General features: G+C 46.1%; 3 protein-coding genes across 3 annotated transcripts; all 3 read right to left on the reverse strand.

Annotated features, from left to right (window-relative positions):
- Positions 1 to 9,320: 9,320 nt before the first annotated feature.
- LOC103978831 (protein indeterminate-domain 7-like) lies at positions 9,321 to 11,628 on the reverse strand. Its single transcript, XM_009394777.3, has 3 exons — positions 11,189 to 11,628; positions 10,703 to 11,102; positions 9,321 to 9,987 (listed from the first exon to the last, which is right to left on the reverse strand). The coding sequence occupies exons 1-3, from the start codon at positions 11,373 to 11,375 to the stop codon at positions 9,573 to 9,575; spliced, it is 1,002 nt and encodes a 333-aa protein (XP_009393052.2). The 5' UTR covers positions 11,376 to 11,628; the 3' UTR covers positions 9,321 to 9,572.
- Positions 11,629 to 13,472: 1,844 nt separating this feature from the next.
- Positions 13,473 to 15,196, reverse strand: LOC135608224 (protein ECERIFERUM 26-like). The gene is made up of 2 exons (XM_065100862.1): positions 14,692 to 15,196; positions 13,473 to 14,532 (listed from the first exon to the last, which is right to left on the reverse strand). The coding sequence occupies exons 1-2, from the start codon at positions 15,124 to 15,126 to the stop codon at positions 13,606 to 13,608; spliced, it is 1,362 nt and encodes a 453-aa protein (XP_064956934.1). The 5' UTR covers positions 15,127 to 15,196; the 3' UTR covers positions 13,473 to 13,605.
- Positions 15,197 to 16,151: 955 nt separating this feature from the next.
- On the reverse strand, positions 16,152 to 17,618 carry LOC103978829 (chlorophyllase-2). The gene is made up of 2 exons (XM_009394775.3): positions 17,294 to 17,618; positions 16,152 to 16,983 (listed from the first exon to the last, which is right to left on the reverse strand). The coding sequence occupies exons 1-2, from the start codon at positions 17,537 to 17,539 to the stop codon at positions 16,300 to 16,302; spliced, it is 930 nt and encodes a 309-aa protein (XP_009393050.2). The 5' UTR covers positions 17,540 to 17,618; the 3' UTR covers positions 16,152 to 16,299.
- Between the last annotated feature and the right edge of the window lie 600 nt (positions 17,619 to 18,218).

Below are 18,218 nucleotides of genomic sequence, written 5' to 3' on the forward strand. Positions count from 1 at the left end.
GCGAAGGCGTGTCCGAGGGTGCAGTTACTCGCGGTGAGCGTAAACCCGTTTGACGTGGATTAGTGTTGATTACATCAAGTTGGTGGCTGCTGATGATGTTTGGATTGTGATCTTTCCTTCCATCTCACCTAAATTAAAGACTGGTTCAAACCAGGCACAATTGCGCAGTACGATTCGAATGGAGTGATTACGTGTTGAGGAGCAGCACGCAAAAGACTTGGTCTCCGGCCGCAGCCAATGCGTCTTTATCTTTCCTCTCTTCCGCGAGGGAGGGCGCTCGAAGCTTAGCTCCCCGTGCTGTAGCTGTGAGGTCAAAACATGGAGGCGCAATAGGATGAGATCTTAGGATAGGAAGAAGTTTCACGTCCAGTATTTGATGGAATCAATCAAAGGACAATTAAGAACGAGAAGCGACATGTTGGAAGAGAGAGAGAGAGAGAGAGAGAGAGTTGTAGAGCAAATGGATGTAATCATGCATACCTGCTCCGCGTTGACTTCGGCCGATTCCTCGTGGCTAAGACATGTTAGGAGTGAGTAGGGGAAAGAAAATATTTTTTCTATTTCTTTTTCTCAGTGGTTCTTCTTTTCAACTTTTTTTTTATGTTAATACTTTTATTTGATTGTTTGAGTCAAGCTCTTCCATATAACTAAATAAGACATGTAAATATAAAATAATGATAGATCGAGTTTAGACTTACGAATCTTTTCGGTGTTACGATGAAATAACTTAATTTGATCGAATAATACACTGATCGATATGTAAGAAGAAAACTAGATCTCTCGATCTATATTTAATCCATATGAGTTTATATCTAAACAAGAGGTTCTTTTATCGACGTTATCTCGTATATATATAATTCTAATATAAGTAAACAAATTTTCGATGGATAACTAATCAAAATATAATTAAAACTTTAATATATATTAATATTAAGATTTAAATATAAAATACATATGAGAGATCTCTCTTTTGGTCTCTATTACTCACTACTCCATTCATCAAAATATAGTTAAAAAAAATTTCTTCATAAAATACATATCCGATTTGATCAAGATATTCTATAATGGCATCAAAAAAAAAATACAAATCTAATAGGATTTTCTCATTGAATTATTCTTTTTCTTTTCCTACTAGAAATGAAATAACTTCTATCATATGTTCCATGCCCACGCACACAAAAAAGGGTTCATTTGTATGATTTGATGATACATGACTTTTCAAGGTGTTACAAACACCATTTTATTTACTAACAAATAAATTAGGAAAAGAACAAAAAAAAAAACTTGTATGCAATCATCACATACTTCTCGCAAGTCTAAGTGGTGTGTGCATATAATTTCATAAACAGCCAAAGAGCATTTGAGTCGAGTGATATTAATGGAGATTGGTCATTGCCAAGCTTCGACATTTTCCGTTGCATACTTAAATCACTCCCTATTTCTCATTTATTAGGATCAAAAGCAAAAACTGTCTCAAGAAGATTACATGATATTTGTATATTATATGGTTGTTGTGATGTTATTAGTCAAAGATTACAAGTGTTTGAGCCCCAACAATCAAGACTTTGAGATAAAGTGGCGATGGCCACAAAGTCGTTCTATAATGCTAAAAACCAGACAAATTGTGCGGAGGATGCGCAGCGATTCATGGGAAGGAGATCTCGAGTTCCCATCACTTCTTGAATATACTACTTTATTGCATTTGATAGTGTTCCTTTACGCAGAGGGAGTATGTATGGTTTGATTGTCTCGGGTGCATAAGATCATCCACGTTGGCGCTCGAGCAGTAGGGATCGTCATCCATTGGGGTCGGGCTCAAACTTTGGCTTCAAGGTCTGAGAACTCCCCTTGGCTGGTCGTCTCCCACTCTATCACCGGTCCCTATACTCAGGTTGGGGTTGAAAAGAGGGCTCCCGACTTCAACCCCTCTGAAGATTTTGTTAGCACTAGATGGAAAATGAGCTTAGAACTGATCCCTGGTTGCCAGCCCCGTGACGGATTTTTATCCTTTTGTTAGGGGACCAATCGTACCTATCATATCTGGCGATTAGCTTACTCTTGGAGCCTATGTGGGGTGTTCTTCGTGCCATGACGTCAAACGGCAATGTCGCACTCAGTGTCATCCTAACTTTTACAAGATAGCACAATACTCGATCAACACCGTCCCGATCTTCGCGAAACGATATTGTACTTGGTCGGTGTCCTGACCTTGATGCTGTCGTGGCTGTGTACAATGGTTGGAGGGTAAATTACCAAAATATCTCCATTCAGTATTGAATAATAATAAATTTTTTTTTATAAATAGATAATTAAGTCGTATGACTTAATCATCGAGGATTATATTCAAATTAGTATTGACTCGATATCATTCTTGATCACACAACTCTCATGTGTAACAATCATGATGTTGAACAATTTGATAAATATCTTTATGACCGAGTAATGACCAACGATTCAACATAATCGTCATCGAAAAGAGTAACTACTATTCTTCTTCAACATAAGATCCGAACAAAAGGGTCTTAGCCTCTTATGTGTATTCTGACTCTCATAAACAATTTAAGTATATAATATTTTATTTTGTTGAACCTCATAATTAGTTTAGGCATGTTTGTCTCGTACATCTCGACACGATTTTGCATAACATCTCATTAAGGTTATGTTTGGAAATATATTTATATTTTTAATATATATATTTAGGCAAAGATATTTTAGTGAATATGTAGTTATGGAATGTTTTGAGTATTTGATAAATAATAGATAAAAACTTTATATTTTAAATGTGCATTGATTATTTATTAAAAATATATCTCAAAATTCCAATGAATATTATATTACAAATTTATTCTTTTTTATATTTAATAGTTATTAAAAATTACTTTTTTTTATGAAATTAATAAGTAAAATAAATAAATAAATTTATGTAATCTTATAAGAAATTCATACAGTGCAAATATATAATTATATATATATATATATAATAATATAATATTTAAATGTAAATAAACATTCATCTTATAAGATAAATCATATTATTTTTCATTGATAATATTATAATTTTAGAAATTAAAAAATTATTTTAACATTCCATAAATGCTGAGATGCTAATGCTACTTAAGGTAGCATCAACATTTGAGCATTTAGAATGTGTGTATATATATATATATATATATATATATATATATATATATACTTGAAAAAAATCAAGCATCAATTCATATATGAAATATGTATTAAATCACAAATGCATAATTCAACCATATTGTTAAAGTATCTCATCGAAACTCTCAACATATCTAACAATCAAAATCTAACATAACAAACAACCATAGCAACAAAACTAACAATCAACATCTAATATAACAAACAACCATCACAATGAAACCAACAAACCAAAGCTTGACGGGCAGCTCCACGTTAGCAACTGCGTTGAACCAAACGCAAGTAAAACATTTTATTTGCCGAGAATTCGAGTTCGGGCTCGTGCTTGACTCTGGTCCGTTCCATTTTGACTTCATTCGAGCGTCCTCGTTGTCGAGCTGTTGGCAAGTGTCGTGGGAAACAACTTTGAGCCATGGCCTCGGGGCCGACGTGGCTCGGTTCGGGTCCGGACGACGGGGATCTCCCTGGGGCGTCCCTCGGGCCCGCTGAGGGGGTCAGGTGTGGCGTCCGATCGGGATGGGGTAGCTGTCTCCACCAGGCAAGAACTCATCACCTGCGCGTCCGACGGGGACCTTCGGCTTCGCACATGCACAAAGGTCGGGCCGGGGTGCTCGGCCCGACCCCTCCGACGATCAAGTTAGAGAGTGTGGAGGGAGTTTTGGATGAAGAAGTGTTTTTTGTGTCTCCTCCCTTTCCTGTTCAGAATGCGAGGGTATTTATAGGGAAGCTTACTGTTTCCTAATGTGCCCGCTTGCAGGGGGCAGGCTGGTAGCGTCTGACAACAACGTTGGCGTGGTGTGAGGAACCGAGCATAAGTAGGCGTTAATGCGCCTCGGTCGGCGTTCTGGTTTGTTTGACCGGGTGCTGTCGCGTCGATCGAGGTGTGAGGCGTCGTCTGACATCAGTCGAGTCTTATCATAATTACTATCCTCATCATATTCCCCCCCGGAAAGAAGCTATGTGTCGGTCATTGTGACGGGAGTCCGAGGCATGGCTTCAGCTTTCAGGTGGGCTGGCCGCGCAACCGCGATCTCTGGGAGCATGGGGCCGAGGAGCATGACGTAGGAGGGCTAGCCGTGCAGGTGTGTCTCAGGAAGCATGGAGCCGAGGAGCACGATGCAGGCGGGTTGGCCGTGCAGGTGTGTCTCAGGGCATGGAGCCGAGGAGCACGACGCAGGCGAGCTGGCCGCGCAAGTGTATCTCAGGGAGCATAGAACCGAGGAGCACGACGCAGGCGGGCTGGCCGCGCAGGTGTGGTCTCGTGTATCATGTGGCCGAGGAGCAAGACGCAGGTCGCGCAGGTGTGGTCTTGGGCATCATGCGGCCGAGGAGCACGACGCAGGCGAGCAGGCCGCGTAGGCGTGATCTCGGGCAGTAGGTCGCCTTGAGGGGGGCTCGGCAGTCTACGGCCGAGGGATATGGCAAAGGCCGAAGGACACGACTTCAGGCGGGCAAGCCGCGCTGAGGTTGACTCGGGCAGTCTATGGCCGAGGGACGTGGCTCGGGCCGAGGTACACGACTCAGGCGGGCAGGCCGCGCTGAGGTGAACTCGGGCAGTCTATGGCCGAGGGACACGACTCAGGTGGGCAGGCCGCACTGAGGGAGGCTCGGCAGTCTACGACCGAGGGATATGGCAAAGGCTGAAGGACACGACTCAGGCGGGCAGGTCGCGCTGAGGTCGTCTCGGCAGTCTTCGGCCGAGCCGTGTATATTCAGAAGGATTTTAGGCCGGGGCTAACCGCAAGCCGGGAGGTAGTTAGGTAGACACTGAACCTTCGCTTCGGAAGAGACTGAGGTAGGGCTTAAATTTCTTTTCACGGGGACTACATTGAATAGTCATCGCGGGTGCTTGACCCCTTCTATGGAGCCCGCTGTCGAAAGTTGTCCCTTTTCCTTACGGCCGCCCAGGCCTCCGCCGTGATGTACTGGCTAGCCCGCTGGAGCATCTCTGACACCGTGGTGGGGGGTCGCTCCGCGAGGGACTAGAGGAATCTGGAAGATCGTAGGCCTATTATAAACGCCTGCACCAATAGAGAAGGGTGAGTGTCCGGCAAGCCCCGGATTTGCGTGGCAAAGCGATCCACAAAATGTGAGAGGAGCTTGTCCTCCCTTTGTTTGAGTCCGAGGAGTAGTGCCACGGAGGGCTTTGGTCGTGCGTAGGCTACGAAGTGGAGCTCGAAGTCTTTGGCAAATTGGTCGAAGGAAGCAATCGTTCTGGCCTTCAAGCTGCCATACCACGAGTGGGTCGGCCCTCTCAGAGTGGTAGGAAACGCTATGCACATCAGGGCATCAGAGGTTCCGTATAGCGCCATTTGGGCGTGAAAAGCGGCTACGTGGTCCGCCGGGTCGGTGGAGCCATCGTAAGCATCCAGAGATGGGAGCTGGAAGTCCGGGGGGACTGTCAGATCCCGTATCTTGGGCGTGAAGGAAGACCCTTGGTGTGCATCCTTCCCGAGCTCTTCCTTGGACCTGCAAACCTCTTTCTGCACCACGTCGAGTCGCTGGCTAACGAAGCGCAACTGGGCCCGCAGGGAGTCCGAAGAGAGTGTCTCGGGTTCCGGGCGGTCGCTTGGGTTTGTCATCACTGGATCCCCGAGTGGGGCCGGTCGGACCCGAGGCGAAGTGGGGGGCTCGGGAAATGTCACGTGGGCCCGAACGGGCGCCTTGCGTTGTCGCAGTAGTTCGATCTCAGGCGGGTGCGCCGGTTGAGAAACGAGCGAGATAATGGTTTGCACCATACCCATCAAAGCTCGGACTTGACGGGCGAGGTCCTGAAAGGCCTCGGATGACACGGGCGTTGAGTCGGCTGGGGCGTCGTCGGGCGGCGACAAGCCCGGGTCGTTGAATATTTGCCAATATCTTTCTGAGGTCGTGGCGGGGTGTTCGTCACGATGGTCTCTGTGCGGGGGATGTTCCCCAAGGGCTTCGGTCGGGTGTGACCTCTCAACGGTGGGCTCATCCGAGCCGCTCGGGTGATCACCCGACATTCCGGGCCCTCCTTCTGGCCAAAATGTTGTGGGAAACAACTTTGAGCCATGGCCTCGGGGCCGACGAGGCTCGGTTTAGGTTTGGACGACGGGGATCTCCCTAGGGCGTCCCTCGGGCCCGCTGAGGGGGTCGGGTGCGGCGTCCGATCGGGACGGGGTATTTATAGGAACTCCTCGCCTGCGCGTCTGGCGAGGACCTTCGGCTTCGCACCTGCACAAAGGTCGGGCCAGGGTGCTCGGCCCGACCCCTTTGACGATCAAGTTAGAGAGTGTGGAGGGCTTACTGTTTCCTTATGTGCCCGCTTGCAGGGGGCAGGCTGGTAGCGTCTGACAACAACGTTGGCGTGGTGTGAGGAACCGAGCCTGGGTAGGCGTTAATGCGCCTCGACCGACGTTCTGATCCGTTTGATTGGGTGCTGTCACGTCGATCGAGGCGTGAGGCGTCGTCTGACGTCAGCCGAATCTTATCATAATTACTATCTATCATATGTTTGCGGAAACGCTTAGCGGCGTACCAGTCTATGATGTCCGTCGTTTGATTGCCTTGGAATGCTTCCGCATGTACCTGTTTTGAGCATGAAACGCTCGATTGGCATTTTGTCGAACAGGAAACGCTCGTTTCGATCTGCCCCCTCCCTGACTCCTCTTTTGTAGACCATGAGGCGACGCGGAGAAGATATCGGTGATGATGGTAGCGGTGAGAAGATCCTTGGGATGAAGGTGCGCTTCGGAGGTTGCCGATCGACCACGGGATGGAAGGATCGGTGCGCGATCGACCGTCCGATCTGAGGGCGGAGCAGCGATGGAACAAGAGCAGGTTGGGAGTTATGTGTTCTCCTTCGATCTCCTTTCTTTCTGGTGGAGTGCGGTGAAAAATAAATTGCATGCGTCTTTCTTCCGGCAAAGTACGTGACTCGCATTCTGCAGTTCCAGCGGTGGGACTTTGCTGCTGAATTCTTCTGTTGGCACCCACGCTATCCTTTTCATCCTCGCCCTTCACGGGAGAATGTGGAAGCCATTATGAATTGGACCGCTGCCATTAGTGTACAGTCTCTTAATCATTACTGAGAGGTTGGTAAGTCTTTGAATGATTTTAGATTGCCATGCAAATTAGCCAACTCATCACCATGAGCCCACGTGACACATAGCTGTCACAGCAAACTCGACGTGGCATCCCTAAGCCGACATGTCGCACTTAGGCAACTCAGCACCGTGAGCCCGAGGCTAGCCAATCGCATGACGCCATCCCTTGCACCCACTCTGCTCGAGGTTGCACGAGACGATGCGTTTATGTATCGAGTCACACCAGAGGCAGAAAACAACATCGAACGGACTGAATCGACTAGATCAGATGATGCCTACACCCAACGCACAGGTTGATCACCTGCAGCGTCAGTGAGCATTAAACACCCACGTACGATAATGACCGAGGATTATTAAAGCTGCTACGTACGATCGCATGTAGGAAACATATATAAATGCCATCCCTAAGAATAGCACTAGGTCGATCCTCATACACATACTCCAATTCTCCCATCTTCAACCCCTGTTAACTTAAGCATAGGAGAAGTTGAGTTGGGAATCCCCCTCTTGACTCTGAGCTATGTGCAAACACATGACAAACGACGAGATAAATCACCTTCAACCTCCATCGACGGGAACCTAGGTCATGGCCCTTCAATTCGACTCCAAGCCCCTATGCCCTAGCTCAGAGATCGTGCTGATAAACTTATGCATGGGGACATACCAAATCGTGCTAATATATCAGCGACGACCTAACTATGGAAAACACAAATAATTCCCTCTTTTCCACTTGGTTTCCAAGTAGGAATTGCCTAATTTAATTGTTAGGTTTAGGTTCACAAAGAACATTGGAAATGCAGAATAATACCTCTTTGGTTTTCTGCTTCTTCCTCGGGACTTGTGTGTTGGAATTATTCAGTTCTTTGATAACACTACCTTGTCAACCAGAAGTTCTTGTGGGTCATTCATCGTCCTAGCACTAGCTTTTGATGGAAAAGGAGGAGAAGAGAGAGAGAGAGAGACCTAAATGAGCCTGGAGATGGGGCTGATCCAAAGTATGAGGAGAACACCAAAGCAGCTAATAATTAGTGGAGAGATTCCAGAGTTAGAAGCCCAAGACTGAGAGAGAGAGAGAGAGAGAAAGAGAGAAAAGAAAAGGGGTAAAGAAAGCAAAGAAAATGGTGAGCAGAAGAGTCTTTGTCAGGAGGCAAAATGGCATGGATTGTTTTCTTAACCCTGCAACTCAAATGCATGTACACACTTCCCCATGAAACTTTTTGAAAGCTGGTCAGAGATGTCTCATGCAGGTTAGAAAACCAAACCTCCTTCTTCTTCTCCAATTTTGTAGTCTTCCTTCAGTAAACGTAAAACAGTCAGATTCACCTCAAATCAACCACCATGTCCTGCCCTACTTTCGGGGTAGATTTGTAGACGAAACTAATCAGAGGATGTCACATTAGGTAGATTTGAAGTGGCTGCTCTGAGTGCTGCTTTTGGCTTATGTAGCTCCCACTCCTAATCACAGGGAAGAAAGATGCCATGCTTGTGATGTGCAATGGTGTCTCGCTTCTCTGTTCAAGTTTTAGCTGTTAGCATAAACCATGCACTTGACTTTCACGTCTTCTTCGTTTCTAATGTGTAATGAGTGCACAAGCAGTCATCCCTGCTTATGATCATGTACATGAGTTATAATCATGTAGGGGGCGCGTTCTTTCATCAAAAAGCTGTGTTGGTCTCCTCCAATCCCAAGAAAAGCCCGGAAATCAAGAAAGAAGGGCGATCAAAAGGACCGGAGGACGCAGTTGGCTAAGGTGAGCATCCGTGAGTACATCTTTTACCTCATTCGCTGACATTATTGTCCTCTTTTCCTTCTTGTACTCTGTCATCCTATCTCTGTTGCAATTGTCTTCAACCTACTGATGGGACAAATCTGGTGGTCACTGCTACCTTAACCCACTGACTAAAGCTTAGAAAGCTAGCCTTGATTTGGAGGCAGCAGCACTTAGCTTCGTGCCCCCATGTTGACCATGTTTTAGGATTACTTTGTTGTTTGTAATTATATCGTTCTTCCTGCTTTTTGCTCCTCAAGTTTCATTTGCTAGAAATTAAAGGCTAAGAAGATGAGTTCATGGAGAACAATGTTTCAGATAGCAGAAGAACTTATTAGGATTACTACTTGATAGCTTTCAGAAACATCTTCTACTTGCGGACTGAATGACCTCAGAAAAGTGTCTTTCATCTGATCACACAGTAAAGTCGAGCATGCATTAACCTTAGCTTCCTTGTATCGATCAGTACGAGGAATTAAGCATGATAGAGTTCTACGGCACCTATGGGAGCACATGCATTAACCTTAGGTCATCATCCCCGGTGTCGGCGGTCGGTCGGGCGATCGCCCTTCTACCACATTGGCAGGTCTTGGACATCGACTCCCGAGCTGACGACTCCGCCGGACGTTGCGCCATCGTAACCTAGGCTGCTGGCGGTGTTGGTGAAGCTTATAGGGCCCATGATCGAGGCCCTTTGGAGGAGTGCGGTGGCTGAGAGGTGAGGTGAGGTGGTGGTGCGAAGGTGGATGTGGTGGAGGGAAGAGAGCTTATCCTCAGGCTTGACTTGCAAAGCTCCCAAGTCACCGTCAGAGCTAGGGTTTAGGGTCAAGTCAGGGTTAGGACAGATGAGTGGGTTCCAGGAGGAGGAAGGGTGGAAGAGAGGTTGGTGGAGTGGAGGGAATGTGGTGGCGGTGGCAGCCATGAGTCTTGCGCTTTCTTCTGCCAACGCATCACAGAAGGCCCTGTGGGTGATGAAGGTATCCTTCCTGCAGTCACGCAAGAAATGGGACAATAACCATTTAGCTGCTATTCTAAATGGATAGAAGGACCTATAGAGCTACAGTTTCTACTAATTTTCAATACCAAAAATAGAGAAAAATAATAATTAGAAAACTCACCTTTTCCAAGAATATCATCATCACATAAAAAACAGAAGATAAAGAAGAAAATATTCACAAGAGTACTAATCTAAAAATTGCTTGTTCTTTTGTTTTATGAATCCCCATATTTCCTTTGATAGTAGGCATTGATACAGACATGATAGTAAGGTGAGATTGATGATGTTTGTTGGATGTAGTTATGGTCTGTCAGATATTGTAGATTGATCAGGACATCCTTGTTTTCCTGTACAATCTCTGACCAAAAGTGAAAGGAAAACAAGTATAGAAGACCCCCAAAACCCTAAAGTATTTATCACCCTTGTTATACTAAGAACAAGTATAGTTATAGTAGCAGTGGAATATGGAGCAGTAGGTTTCCACACGGTAAGAGCTCTATCTGATGTAGAGTTATTAGGACTTTGTTTAGCTTTTTGATCTTACACTACTAGGCGAAGAAACGGGCACGAAAACCTGCACCATTCTTTAACCTTTCCTGTCATTTGAGATTCCACCACAAAAGGCTGGATAAGAGAGAGAGAGAGAGAGAGAGAGAGAGAGATGAGCAAGGAAGAAGGGGCATCAGAAGTGAAGGATCACAAACCTGGAGAAGAGGGTGCCACAATCACATCTATACTCTCTTGCTCCACAGGTTTTCACATGGGCTTTCCAGTCCGAGTTCACGGCATATCTTTTAGAGCACTTGTCACACTTCCACTTCTTCTCTCCATGCTTTCGGGAGAAGTGCTTCTTGATCCCCGTCAGGTCTCCAAGAGCCCTGGAAGGATGGTGGTGCACACAAGATGGCTCCGGGCACACGTACACCCTCTTCCTTGCTACTTCCTTGCTGCATCTCTGCCTCAGCTTCCATGGCAGGTTGTGGCCCCTCCTGTGGAGCTGCAGGTTCTGTTCCCTCTTGAAACCCTTGTTGCATATCTCACAGATGAACCTGTTGGTGGCCATTAGTGTCGTCGGTGACAAGGCTACAACTTCAGCTTCTGGGTCTTTAGCGACAAAACAAAGAAGAAGTTGAGGAAAAAGAACACAGCTCGGGTGGTGGAAGGAGCAACAAGAGATTTCTGCGTCCTACCTGGATTCCCCGGTTGGCTTCTCTTCTTTTTGGCCTTCGGTGGCGGCTGCGGTCGGTGGTGGTGGGGAGATACGGATGTGAGCATAGAGCTCAAGCTGAAGTGGCCATGAGCTCTTGTCTCAGAGGAAACACTGGCTTCATCAGAGATGGAGGTGGAATTGGACATTGTTGCTACTGAGAACAACATGGAAAAGATGTTGTTGTTTTGTTTTCTTTCACCGGCAGCCGAAATGAAGAGGGACCAGATGGTGGCATCTGGTTTCCATTATCCTCTTATCTCGAGACCCAAAGCTTCCATAGGAGAAGAAGATAAAGAGAGGCAGAATATGAAGAGAGCCGGAGAGAATAAAACCCACCCATGCTTTATTAGAATTCTTCGTAGAGTGGGCACAGGTGGCCGTAGGTCACAGTACCAGAGAAAAGGCACCACTGCAGGGTTTGTAATATGAGTAGCCTCATGAAGAGAGGTTCTGAGTTACCTGCAGCTCTGCAGTCTAAATGAGCACACATCTGATTCGGTGCTCCTCGATCACATATCGGACAAAAAATAAGATAAAAAATCACAAGTATTTCGAAATCAATCTGTGGAATGAACAGTTTCTCATAATTCCACTCTCTCTGTCTCTCTCTCTCTCATGTCAGAAAAGAGACACAACAGAGCAAATTTAGGAACTGAGCTTTCAAGCGTTCAGTCTTCTTTTTCTAATCCGAGGGTGGAGCTACAATTGCTGTTGAAGACTGACGAGAAAACAGTAGGCAAATTAGAGGCAGAGACCCAGAAAGCCAAGGCAACAGAGCAATTTTGCCCCCACAAGGCACATGGAATCCTTCTCTTTGATTCAGTGTTTTGCTTTTCTTTCTTTTTCTTTGGGTCAATGGGGGCACTGTGCATCCTAGTAGATTATTATTTATGTCTTATCACAGAGTACCCAAATACCTAAATAATGAAAGCACACAGTTTGTTTTCTTTGACACACTGGGAAGAACAGGCTTAAAAAGCTTGGGAATGGGTCTCAAAAGCTGCCTCAGACTTGCCTTTACTGCCTTTCCTGTAGCCCCACACCAAGCATTATTGCTCAATTGATTGTCCTCAGTCCCTCCAGACTCAAATATATCATTGTAGTGGGCATTGCTTGACATATTACTTATTTGGTTTTGTTGTTTTGCTTCTCCTTTGTCCTTTTGCTTCCTTGGATCATAGCTTAATTGTTATTTGCTCATCAATTCTCTTTTTTCATGGCATTCTTAGTGGTTGCAAACACAAGTGTGTGAATAGTACTCTCAAACACAAACACACAGCATAGGATCAGTACTCTGTGTTTAAGATAATATTATTTAATTTTTTTACAAATGATAAATGACAAAGATGAAATTTAAATCTATAATAATTAAAATAATAATAGAGGAATTCTATATAGGTTGATCTTTTAAGGGAGATCAATACTTGGACCGTTACAAGGGTTTCACTCTCCTAGAAGTCAATCATATGATTGTAATTATAAATGAATCTTGTTCTCAAAGATATGGAGGCTATATACGGATTTCAAACCCTAGTCTTAAAGGTTGCTTCTCAAGTGAGTTATCTCTTTTTGCGCTCATCCCTAACCGATTAGGCCAGTAAAAAAGGGGAGGCGACGATTAGAAAGCTCAAAGACTTAAACCCTTGTCATTCTTCTTTATTGGATAGAGATGACCAGGTGGTGTTTATTATAATCTCATAAGGTTTTTATTAGCTGATTCTCGATTGAGTAGGACCCAACCGGATCATATCAATGATCTATCAAAGTTTTTACCAGTTAAATTAGTAAGCACCTTCCAAACAAATATATTATAATTTAATGAAAATAAAAAAAGATTCATGTAATCGATCTCAAATAATTATTAAGTTATGACTTGTTATGATTCTAATATCCATTCAATTATATAAACAATACGGATAATAATAAGTGGGCCACATGAATAGCCCACTAAATTTAATTCTGAAGCCAAAACAAAATCAATTGAACATGAAAAACATGTAATAAAAACAACAAAATTGACTTCCATGTCATCAGTGTAAGTATGCTAGTCTTGAATTTCCATTAGAGCATGAACTGAATTCTTTCCTAATAACATTAACTTTTTTGCAGCACATACCGTTCAATAAGTTGAGACTCAAGTCGGGCTATGTATAACTAAGCTTAATGCAAGCAGACCACTTCACTCTATGCATACGAATACCAAAATCTACACGAAGGCTTTAAGAATAATCCCAAACCAACGGTGATAATAATAATCCACAATGTGAATAAAGCACTTCAATTTATTCTAAATCGATGCAGTTCACAACGAAGAACACGATTTGTGCGTCCCCGCAACGACGCAGACGATCTCGCCGCCATGACATTGCGCTGCTGCTGCTGCTGCTGCAGCAGCATTTAGCTTCGTGAGATGTCGGAGGCGGCGAACATTACAACGGGCACGTACTTCATGATGGCGTCGTCCTGACAGATCCTGTCTGCCACCTCCTCCGGCAGCGTCACCACCACCTGCCTCGCCGCCCCCTCCTCCGCCGCCGTCATCACCAGCACCAGCCCCGCCCCCTCCACGCCGCCCACCCTGCACGTCACGTGCCCCGGCCGGCCACCGTCCTTCTCGAACGCCGCCCCGTACGCGAACGGCTGGTGGTCCATCTGCATGCACGTCAGCTCCGGTCCGTACATCTGGAACGGCGGATCCGCCTCTCGGCGGCCCGGCCGCCGCTCGTGAACCCACTCCACCGCCTCCCAGAAATCCTCCTCACGGATCGCCGCCGCGTGGCGCCGCAGCTCCGCGGCCACGTGCTCGAGTCCGGAGCCGAGATCGGCGCGGGTGCGGTAGAAGTGGAAGGCGTTGCCATAAAACCCGTGGGGGAGGGGCGCGTGCATGTGCTTGCGGAAGTCGATGCAGAGGGTGAGGTCGGCGAGGCCGAGAGGGGCGTCCGGCTCCGGGGTGGAGGCGCGGGCTATGCGGGTCCAGAAGAGGGCGGCGAGGGCGTCAAACGGGGAGGAGTCTAGCGGAAGGCCGGCGTCGGCGAGGCAGGACTTGACGGCGGCGTCGGAGAAGACGAAGGTAGCGGAGGACATCCTCCCCTTCGTGTGAGTGGCGGGTGTGGAGGAGGACTTGAAGGAGAGGAGGGGAGAGGAGGGATTGGGTTGGGGGCGTGGAAAGAAGGCCGGGGCGTGGAGGAAGGGCGGGTAGACGACGCAGGCCCGGCGGTGGGCGTCGGACCACGCCCGGACGAGGAGGATGGCGCACGTGGGGTCGGCATGCATGTGGGGGCAGCTCAATCCGATGGCGATCGCCTTGTCCTCGAACTCCGTGATCTACAAATAAGGCCTTCGTCATCAGATCACATGTATGTATATATGTACACCACAGAAAGTATATTTAGCATATATTTCTGACTATATGTATCTGCTACATTAGGGTTTGTGTGGGCATATAATAACTATGAGAGAGAGAGAGAGAGAGTGGTGGTGCACCTGCACGTAGAAAGGGGACCAAATGAAGGGATCGGCGTCCATGGGCTCCCAGTACGCCAACTCCATCTCCTCCTCGTCGTCGGCCGCCCGGAGCCACTCGTCAAGGGTGACACTCGCCCGAGCCTCCGCCAGCCGCACCCCGGCGTCGTTGCACTTGACCACCCAGCCGCCGTGGCCGCCGCCCTCCTCCTCCTCCTCCCGCGCGAGCCGCCCCGTCACGGCCGGATACTGCGACAGCACCTCCGAGAGCGACTCCTTGAGCTTGAACTTGTCCATGGTGGGCCCGGGGCGGTAGTAGAAGACCAGGCGCAGCGTGTGCCGCCCCATCGCGTGGTCCAGCGCCGACAGCGGGTACGTCTTCCCCTGCCGTACCGGTGTCATCGACACCACCGTCGTCTTTGCGCACACCGTCACCCTCCGCCCGCCGGCCGTCATCCTCGACACCAACTCTGACCTAAGGGAGCGGGCAAGTGGGAGGTGTGGCTATGCACGAGGAATGAAGAGAACAAAACAGGGAAGAGCTTTAAAGAGGAGCGGAAGGGGGACGGCCTGCGCAGGGGGGTGGTGGGGCCGGACGGGCATTTAGTTGGGAGGATGGGAGTTGGGTGTGGTGAGGTCGAGCGCATTAAGTGCGACTATTAAAGAGTGACGCGTACGGGGGACAGGCATCGCATCGTTCGATGCGGACACGTTGCAGAAAGGACGGTCGGCATTGGCTGATGCACCATTCAATTGTAGTTCAAGCGAGAGAGTAGCAAATAATGCCCAATAATTATAGTATATTTTGATTAAAGTTTTTAGGGCGATTTCCCCTTAAAAAAAACTCCTTTTATTTATTTAATTTTTCTTCCCAAAGGTGTTCCTTTTTTTTTTTTTTATTATGTGCCAAATAATATCCAAAATATTTATCACCAATCCAATGATATTCTATTACCGTTTCTCAATCATCATAATAAAAATATTATAAATGATACAAATGGACTCGTAATTTCAATCAAACCAATTTCAAAATTAAATTTTTGAACCAAAAAGATATAATACAATATTATTTTTTGACAATGTTATTAAAATACTATGTAAATAAGTCAAATGAAAATATTATTTTAATTTAAAATTGAAAAAAATTGATGAAAAAATTGATGAATAATAAAAAAATATTTCTTATTTGAATTAGAGGGAAAAAAATAAATATTTTTATTCTGAGAAAAAAAGTAAATTTTTATAATATTTTTAATATTTATTTTGATAATTTTATAATATTTTTGATACCTCAATAAAAACACTATAATATTAAATATTTTTTTAATTTAAAAAATGATGAAAAATATACTATTGGGTTTGGTGAGGAATATTTTGTGTTTTATTTGAATTAGAGGAAAAAAAACAAAGAATGTTATTTTGAGAACAAAATAAAATTTTTTTAAAACAGGAAATTGCTCGAGTTTTTGAAAGATTAAAGATTAATAGCTATAAATTATTGTCATATTCATAATCGACAACATTCTTCAAAATACATAAAGGAATCACAAATATAATGTCTCTGAAATGATGACCACTTCCAATTTATTGAAGGTTCATACTGTCTGTCTCCTCCTCTAATCCACTTACTTAGTTGCCCAACTCGAGAGACGTAGCAGTCGAAAGCTCAACCGGTGAAATCTGTGGGTCATCCACGATGGCCGTCAGGAACTGCGTGTCGCCCTCCAAATAAGACTTCATGAATGCAACCATCGCCCCACCTACAAATGCCCTCATCGGTTTCCTTGACGGCCCCTTCTTACACAGGCAGTAAGTAGCCTTCCCCCTCACTCCGCTGGTCTCGTCATCCAACATGTCCTGGTGACCATACTCTTTGGCCACAAAATGGTAGGCTGGAGGACGGCATTCATCGAAGAAATCCTGGTGGTTCACTCCTTTGGGAGCACAAGCAGGAAACAGAGGGCTCTTCTTCAGCTCTCCCAGTCCTGACCCGATCACCAGAGCTGCCATCTTAAGGTCGAAGGAATGGGGGACGTAAGTAAGGATGGGAGGACGAGTCTGCTTCCCTTTCTCCATTCCATCGACTGGGCCTACTGCTATGAGTGCTGAAAACTCGAGTGTCGTCTTAGCATGGCCAAGAGCAAGAGCAAATGCTACTTTGCCTCCTCGACTGTGACCTCCGATGGCCAGCTTGCTTAGATCTGATCTCACATGTTCCGGGAGCACATGAATCAATCCATCAGCCAGCCACTCTACTACAGCTGCTGCAGATTGGATTTCAGCTCCGCAATCTGGCCCTGCCACTGAATATAACTGCATGGGAGCAATACAAATACTAATCTGAATTGTCTATCAATCAATAGAAGAACTTCTAATTCTTAATTGCATGACTTAAGATTTAAGTTGTGCTATTTTTTTCTACAACCCATTATGATTTCTACAGATTGTCTAAGAGATTCGATAGACATAGATAATAGACGATTTAATGTTTTACAGGAGACGAAGCAGCTGTCTATCTCCACACCTACAATGTTACTTATCGAAGGGTAAAAGAAACAGAAACAATCTCTTGTGCCATAACCAGTAATTACTATTAGCCTACTCATACACGGATTCATCGAACCTGAGGAGCGACGATGATGAACCCATGGGAAGCAACATGGTGGAGGAGCTGAGAATAGAATGAGTTGTAGAGAAGGTAACCATGGAGGAACACAAGCGTGGGGTACTCTCCTTCCTCGGTTGGAGAGGCGACAATAAGAGGCTTCCGGGGAGGCGAAGGCGAGCTCCCTGTGGCCGCCTTCGGCTCCAGGCTCAGCAGCCTCACGTTGTGCTCGCCGTGCTCGAAGACCTGCCTTGCGTCCGACATGGCCGGTGCCCTCACACTGTTCCACTGGGAGGGAAGAAGAGACTACACAGCAGACACGCCGCGGCAGCCGTTCTTATCTTGCTAGGAGATAAGCCTTTTGGTCCACTTCTTCGTCGGGCCGAATCACCCATTATAACGGTCAGGGGTGATGTCACTTCTCACGGAGCCGACGCGCGGGACCGACCACGTCGGTTGCTTCGACGTTAACGTCATTCATTGCGAGATAAGTGGGCCCCAACTGGGTCCCACGCGCATTGGGTATTCGTGCCTCGGTTCCTCGCCCGTCTACTTCGTTCATCGGATACTTGCTGGCTTGGAAATGCACGAATCTCATGTGTAAGAATGAATCTGTATCCTCCATCAATTATGATCATATTGTATCATAATTGGATGCATTAGTGAATCGATTTTGGTGCAAAATCATATTGTATAATTTTATTGATATTATTGACCAACAATCATAAGACGGATGTGCCCAAAAAAAGTGATATTTAGCTTCGATTCGGTGGTGAAACATGATGACACGACGGAACGATCCAAGTCACAAAACATGGCTTAATTAACCGCTTGATGGTTCGGGTTGGGTTGCTCTCGTGCCGACTGCGTTCAAGTTCGACCCGGTTCGACCTAATTTACTCAACCGACCCGACAACGGCTCACCGCGTCCTGAACGACTTGC

This window comes from Musa acuminata, chromosome BXJ2-3 (genome assembly GCF_036884655.1).
Source record: "Musa acuminata AAA Group cultivar baxijiao chromosome BXJ2-3, Cavendish_Baxijiao_AAA, whole genome shotgun sequence".
In the NCBI taxonomy this organism is placed as follows: domain Eukaryota; kingdom Viridiplantae; phylum Streptophyta; class Magnoliopsida; order Zingiberales; family Musaceae; genus Musa; species Musa acuminata.

Excerpts from the sequence above, each read along its gene's own strand:
- LOC135608224 (XM_065100862.1), bottom strand. The coding sequence starts at position 15,126 with ATGACGGCCGGCGGGCGGAGGGTGACGGTGTGCGCAAAGACGACGGTG. Across the intron at positions 14,533-14,691 it reads GGTCCCCTTTCTACGTGCAG|ATCACGGAGTTCGAGGACAA; the intron begins GTGCACCACCAC and ends CCTTATTTGTAG.
- LOC103978831 (XM_009394777.3), bottom strand. The coding sequence starts at position 11,375 with ATGTTGTTCTCAGTAGCAACAATGTCCAATTCCACCTCCATCTCTGAT. Across the intron at positions 11,103-11,188 it reads AAGCCAACCGGGGAATCCAG|ACCCAGAAGCTGAAGTTGTA; the intron begins GTAGGACGCAGA and ends TTGTCGCTAAAG. Across the intron at positions 9,988-10,702 it reads TGTGGCACCCTCTTCTCCAG|GAAGGATACCTTCATCACCC; the intron begins GTTTGTGATCCT and ends GCGTGACTGCAG.
- LOC103978829 (XM_009394775.3), bottom strand. The coding sequence starts at position 17,539 with ATGTCGGACGCAAGGCAGGTCTTCGAGCACGGCGAGCACAACGTGAGG. Across the intron at positions 16,984-17,293 it reads TCATCATCGTCGCTCCTCAG|TTATATTCAGTGGCAGGGCC; the intron begins GTTCGATGAATC and ends GCTCCCATGCAG.